Here is a 7,325-nt window from a genome sequence, read left to right on the forward strand (position 1 = left end):
GGATGGAGTCCAGGGCCTTGTGCATGCCAGGCAAGGGCTCTATCCCTGAGCCACGCCCCCAGCTCTGAGACATTATTTTTAACTAGGATCTCTACATAACTTGAAAGTGCTAAAGAAGAAAAATGGTCAGAACTCCTGCTCTCAGGTGATACAACGAGTACTTCTTCAAACAGACACAATTATTTTAGGGTGGCTTTCAAATAGCTTACACTAAACAGCTATATAGCAAATTATGTATTGAAACCACTGTGAGGACATTTCTTGAAAGGGTGAGTGCCACACTTACTTTCTTCAGCAGCAGTGTAAATTGTGCCTGGAAGTTTGGGGTGTGACTGGGTGGTCTTTGCAGCAATGACAATGTTCGCTCCATCCTTTGCTGCTTTCAGTGCAATAGCTTTGCCAATGCCACGGCTTGCACCTGTGATGAAGACTGTACATCCTGCTAGCTTCCTACAACAGAACAGATAGGACGTGTTTAGAAATACCAACATTTTTTAATTTATTAACCACTATCAGGAGCTCATGCACATTTTCATAATATACATGTTCCTTGCTCTGTGAGATTTTCTTACAGAGAAAACCCTGCCCTGCCCATGTGATTGACAGTTAATAACTCCACCATACCCCTGCTGCACAATGACTTATAAACTATTTATGACAACTGCAATTTGCCAGTATGCTGTGATCTGGCAAACAAAATCTGTTCAGATACAAAGTGAATCTGAAGAACTGATGAATGAATTAGGAGATACTACGTACATGTTCTTTTTCCCCATAGAAAATGTACTACACACCTGCAAACCTACTATTCAGGAGATGGAGGTAGGAGGATCATAAGTTTGAGGCCAGCCTGCTCAAAATTATTAATATCCTATCTCAAAAACAAAATAAAACAAAAGAACTGTGGATATAGCTCAAGTGGTACAGTGCTTGCCTAGTATACACAAGGCCCTGGATTCAACTCCCAGCCCAAGGGGTAAGAAGGTATTTTTGGGGGGAGAACAATACTGGGGTTTGAACTCAGGGCCTCATCTGCTAAGGAAATGGTCTAACAACAATTGAGCCATAGCTCCAGTCTTTTGCTTTAGTTATTTTTGGGACAGGGTCTTGCATTTACGCCCAGGCCAGCCTGGATGGAGATCTTCCTATTTATGCTTCCCAAGTAGCTGGGATGACAAGCCCACACCACCACACCCAGCTGGTGATTGGGTTGGGGTGTCATGAACTTGTTGCCCAGGCTGCCCAATCTCCAATTCCTTGAATAGTTGGGATTACTGGTGTGACCCATCATGCCTGATTTTTTTGTTTTGTTTTGTTTTTTCTGTCCTTTTGTTTGTTTTTTTGTGAGGCAGGGTTTTGCTATATAGCCTAGGCTGGCCTTGAACTCATAATCTTCCTGCCTCAGCCTCCCAAGTGCTGATATTACAGATGTGCACCACTGTACCCAGCTCCTTATCTTTGAGTGGTGGAATTATGTATAAATTTTGTCATGTTCTTTAATACTTTTTTCTATAATGAATACATAACACTTAATAAAGAAATTACCTAAAAAGACATAGTTGTCCAATGGATGTTCACAGCAGCTGGAGTGGAAACAACTCAAACTCCCTCAGCTAATGAATGGATAAGCACAGTGTGGTACATCTGTACAATGAATACTGTGCGGCAACAAAAAGGACTAAAACACTAAAAATGGATCAACCAAACACATTTTGCTGAGTCAAAGAAAATAGTGTCAAAACAAGAACAGGCAAATCTAGCCAGGCGCCAGTGGCTCATGCTTGTAATCCCAGCTACTTGGGAGGCAGAAATCAGGAGAATCAAGGTTTGAAGTCAGTCCAGGCAAATAGTTCATGAGACCTTATCTTGAAAAAAGCCCATCAATAAAAGGACTAGTAGAATGGCTCAAGTGGTAGAGCACCTGCCTAGCAAGTGTAAGGCTGAGTTCAAACCCTAGTGCTGCCAAAGAAAGAAAGAAAGAAAGAAAGAAAGAAAGAAAGAAAGAAAAGCAAATCTATAGACACCCAATCAGTGGTTGCCTAGGAGTAGGAGTAGGAGGCAGTAGGAGCAGTTGGCAGTTGACACCTGAGGGGTGAAGGGTTTCTTTTGTGGATGATGAAAAGGTTTTAAAGTTGATTGTGGGCTGGGCACAGGTGGCTCACATCAGTAATCTTAGCTACTCAAGAGGCAGAGATCAGGAGGATTGCAGTTCGAAGCCAGCCAGGGCAAATAGTGAGCAAGACCCTATCTTGAAAAAACTCATCACAAAAAAAGGGCTGATGGAGTGGCTCAAGGTGTAGGTACTAAGTTCAAACCCCAGTACCACAAAAATAATAATAATAATAGTAAAGTTGATTGTAGGGATAGTTTTAGTGAAAGTACAAAGCCACTACTCTATATGATAAGTAGGAGAATTTTTCTGAGCATGAACAGCTCAGTAAAGCTGTTAAACAAACCAAGAAGATTCAGAAAGTGCTGAGGTAGATTTGAAATATTCTCTGATTCAGGTATGCTGGCAGGCAATTCCTAAACCCAATTCATTCTTCACATCCTTCCACCCTAACTTAGACTTTCTACTTACTCAGTTGACAGATGAGACGGAAACAACTGAGATAAACTAACAGAGGGAAACTCACATTCTTTTTTAGTCTCCAAGAGCAGGTAAAGAGCATGCCTAAGGCAAAGGCTGAAGAAAAGACATCAATGACAATGACAAAGAGAAAGTGGTGACAGATAGGCAGGCTTGCAAACAAAGGAACAGAGGCTCTTGCCAAGATCTTGCAGAGATCTGGGCATCATACTCCTGAAGTAGGACTTCTAGTAAGAAGAAGTGGAAGTGGAGACATGGGAAGAGACAGACAGCAAGCATACACAAAGTATATACAAAGAGCATGTAAAGCTTAAGGACAAAATAAAAACGGACAATGGTGCACTTATTATCCAAGTCAAGAAACAGAATACAGAGGAAGCACCTGTCTATTCCTCTCCAACTCTATCCTTCCTTTGCCCATCCTGCAAGTAAAACTACCTTCAATATTATTATCCATTTCTTTCTATTATTATTATTCTTAATACCTATGTATCTATGTATCAACCAAGGGCTCATAGGCCAAATTCAATTCATGACCTTTGCATATATGGCCCTAGAGCTATGATGAACATCTGTGACCTATCTGATAAGAAACACTAATCCTGAACTCCAGTTTTTGTGTGTGTGTGTGTGGTTCTGGGGTTTGAACTCAGGCCATCCTACTTTCAAAGCAGGCACTGTACCACTTGAGACATGCCTTCTGCCATTTTGCTTTGGTTATTTTTATAGAGATGGGGTCTTATGAACTATTTGCCTGGGCTGGCCATGAACCTGATCCTTCCAATCTCAGCCTCCCATGTTATCTAAGAATACAGGCATGAGCCACCAGCACCCGGCTTTGAACTCCAATTAAGCAAAACAGTATCTCCCTGTTATTGATTGAATGGTGTCCTCCCCAAAAAGATATGCTGAAATACCTCAGAATATGACCTTTGGAAACAGAACTGTTGCATACAGAACTAGTTAAGATGACGTCAAGAAAGGTTAGGCCCTTTCTTACAAGAGAGAAGACGGTGAAGACAGACCACACTCCATGTCATCAACACCAGGTGATGATACAGGCAAAGACAGGAGTGATGCAGACACAAGTCAAGGAATGCCAATGATTGCTGGCCACCACAGAAGCTAGGAGGAAGCAAGGAAGGACTCTACCCAGCATTGCAGAAAGAAGTCCACCTTGATTTCAAACTTCTAGTTTCCAGACCAAAGAATAAATCTGTTCTGAGCTTCGCAGTTTTGGTACTTTGTTATAAAGGCCCTATGAAACTATTATAACACCCCATGTCCCCCTAAATTAATTCCATCCTTCTTATTAGATTTTGTATTACAAAAAATTATAGCCAATTACTTTGAATATTAATAAAAATATTATGAAAAGTAGTTTTTTCTCTTATTATATAGGTATACTTATGTCTAATCTTGTCTTTTAGTTCACCAACACCTATTTAATCCTTTACAAAAAAAATCCTGTCTAACCATGATCTAAACAATATAATTTTGAACTTCATGTAATAAATTCATATAATGTATGCAATTCTATGATATTAACACTGAAAAAAACTATACCATCTATTCTAAAGTTCATTTGAAAAAACAAATATCCAAATATAACCAGGAAAATTCTGAAACAAATCTAAATGAGGTGGGAATTAGCCTTCCCACATACTGAAACATTTTGTAAAACAAGAGTAAGCAAGTGAGGATGATGGCACTTGGGAGGCTGAGGCAGGAGGATAGCAATTCCAAAGCCAGTCTGGGTTACTTAGTGAGACCTTGGCTCAAATTAAAAAATTTTAAGGCTGGGAATGTAGTTCAGCTCGGTAGAGTGCTTGCCTAGCATGTGAAAGGGCATGGGTCAACCCCCAACATCAACAAAAAGACAACTTCAGAAACAGATCCCTATACATACAAGAATTTAATATATGTCAGTGCTGGAATTTCTAACAGAAAGGAAAAGATTAAATACGAGGTCAATGTGGCTGAGACAACAGAACAAGCATTTTCTAAATCAAAACGAAGTAGGTTTTCTAACCCACTTCCTACTCCACTCCAGAATAAATCTTAGGTGGATGAAAATCTGAAATACACACACACACACCTTAAAGGAACAGACTGATGCAGGGCAAGGTGGCTCATTCTGGAGGCAGAGATCAAAGAGGACTGCAATTCAAGGTCAGCCCAGGGAAAGAATTAGCAAGACCCCATTTCAACCATCAAGTTGAACCCATTGATACTCATCTGTAATCTCAGCTACGTAGGAGGCTAGGCAGGAGGATCCCAAAACTTGAGCCCCTATGTGAAAAAAAGGGGCATGCTTAAGTAGTAGAGTACATGCATAGCAAGTGTGAGGCACTGAGTTTAAAAAGTCCAGTACTGCCAAAAAAAATAATAATAATTATGACTTTGGAAAACAGATTTTCCATGTTAAACACAGTATAATCAAAGTCAAGATGCAATTTTTTTAAAATTCAGAAAATATATAATAAAGGACAAATTTTTTAAACATACAACCTCTGAGAGATAAATCAAAAACTCTCATTGGGCATTGGCTCTGTTTTGGTATAGCACTTGCCTAGAGTGTGTCAGGCCCTGGGTTCCATCCCCAGCAGGGTAGGGAGCTATCTCATTGGTTAAGCAGGGTAGATGGAAAGATACACAGATGGCTTTAAATCTTGGCACTACTGAAATTGTGAAACTGAATAATTCTTTGTTGCAGGGATGCCTGTGTGTTGTAGACACTTACCTGCGTCTAGGGACTCCAATCACTTAGATGCTATTAGCATCTCTCCTCCATTATGACAATCAAAAATCTTCTCAGATGCTACCAAATGTCCCATGGGGGTCAAATTGCTCCTGGTTTAGATAGATAGGTAGATAGATAGATAGATCCTCGACCTCACTTGCGATGAAACAAAAGCAACAGCAAAATAATGGATTAGGATATCTCATGTTTTTTTTTTCGTGGTACTAGAGCTTGAACTCAGGACCTACTCCACCCTTCTCATGATGGTTTTTATCGAGATAGGGTGTCATGAACTATTTGCCCAGGCTGGCTTCAAACCTAGATCCTCATTCTGCCTCCTGAGTAGTTAGGATTACAGGTGTGAGCCACGGCACCCGGCTTCATTCGTTTTTTGATTATTCGATCCTTTTAGAGGCAAATAGCTAAGTATCTTGCAATAATTATCAAAATTTAAAGTACATATTTTCTTTGATGCAGCAATTTCACTTCTAGGAATTTATCCTAGAAATACATTCCCCTGTGTGCAAACAGATGAACAGAAGGATAATCACAAATGCAAAGACAGAGTAACAAAAAACTGGAAATGACCTAGTATTCCACAGCAGGGAACAGGTTGAGTAAATAATGGTACTTCTACATAATCCAGCATTGTGCAACCACTAAAGAGGAGGAAGATCCACATGTACTGAAAAGGAAAGCATATCCCAAGATGTGTGAAGTAAAAGTAGCAAGGCCAAGGGAAAGTTGGCTACCATTTTTTTTTAGTATGTTCCTGTCTGGGACATAGAAACAAAGTATGTTTATAAATGTATGGAATGGAAACACACTGGGATTTTTTTTTCCTTAGGCCCTTTTGAACTAGGTAAGCCTTTTGGCTATGTGTTTTGGCAATGTTTCACGCTAATTACAGAATGGACTTGTCACTCAGTTCAAGATAACCCAAACTTTATAAAAACCAAAAGTAAACCGGTGTTTTCCTGGAGCTGGAAGGGGTGGGGGAGAATGTGGGAAACTGTTAGACATTGTTTAATGGGTATTTATTTCAGTTTTACAAGATAAAAAGTTCCGGAGACTGGTTGCACAACAATGTGAATATACTTAACACTACTAAACCGTACTCTTAAAAATGATAAAGATGGCAAATTTTTACGTTACCTGTATTTTACCACACTTACAAAAAGTTTAAGTGAAAAAAAAAAAACCCTCCTCAATGATACCCTAATTTGAAAACCCTTTTTAAAAATATTCCATTGTTTTATTATTCTACAATACATGGTTTGGAACAAGTGGAAACTCAAAGGTCACGAGCTGTCCCACTGACTTTCACCTAGAACTTGCAGGGATTCGGCTGTCACACAGCCATTGATAAACCCCAGGCAGGACCGCCACCAGGGGCTGCGGGGAAGCCCGGACCCCCGAACTCCGCAGCTGCAGAAAAGGACTTTACACCGCGCCCCCCCAACACCCCCTCCCCCGCCGCTAGTACACAACTTCGGGACGCACGGCGTCAGCGCAACTTCAGCGACCCTCCCTCCGCCCGCGGATCCGCAGCGGCCCAACGCCCTCCACACAGCCCGCTCTCTCTCCGCATCGCCCTATCCCCTTACCCGGTGTTGGGTAACATGACTTTGGCAGCTCACAGCACTGGGTCGCGAGGCGGCGGCGAGAGCAGAGTGGAAGGCGGACCCTCCCTCCTGCATTTAGCCCCGCCCCGAGGCCCGGACGGGAATGGGAGCTCCAAGAAGCCGGAGATTGCTGAGTGCGCCTGCGCACGCAGGAGGCTCCCGGCGCAGGTCGTGAGTTTCCACTCCCTTCCCACGACGTCCTGGCAACCGGCGCGACTGGGGCTCTGCGCATGCGCCCTGAAACACAGCTTCGCCCCGCCCCCGTCCTGGGGCCTTACGGCGACAATTGGCCTCCAGCCCGCATAGTCCGGGCGTCAGTCGCTGCGTCTGCTTTTCCCCCTCCGCCCAGCCAAGGCAGGTGTTCTTT

At 42.1% G+C, this 7,325-nt stretch overlaps 1 protein-coding gene across 1 annotated transcript in view; it reads right to left on the minus strand.

Annotated features, from left to right (window-relative positions):
* Nucleotides 1–7,099, minus strand: part of Hsdl2 (hydroxysteroid dehydrogenase like 2) — a 58,926-nt gene extending 51,827 nt beyond the window's left edge. Inside the window, exons 1-2 of the mRNA XM_074051250.1 lie at nt 6,941–7,099; nt 287–450 (exon numbers count right to left, since the gene is read on the minus strand). Of these exons, the coding sequence (XP_073907351.1) occupies nt 287–450; nt 6,941–6,957 (181 nt within the window). The 5' untranslated portion in view covers nt 6,958–7,099. The remainder of the gene's footprint in view (nt 1–286; nt 451–6,940) is intronic.
* Nucleotides 7,100–7,325: the final 226 nt, after the last annotated feature.

This window comes from Castor canadensis, chromosome 13 (assembly GCF_047511655.1).
Source record: "Castor canadensis chromosome 13, mCasCan1.hap1v2, whole genome shotgun sequence".
In the NCBI taxonomy this organism is placed as follows: Eukaryota; Metazoa; Chordata; class Mammalia; order Rodentia; family Castoridae; genus Castor; species Castor canadensis.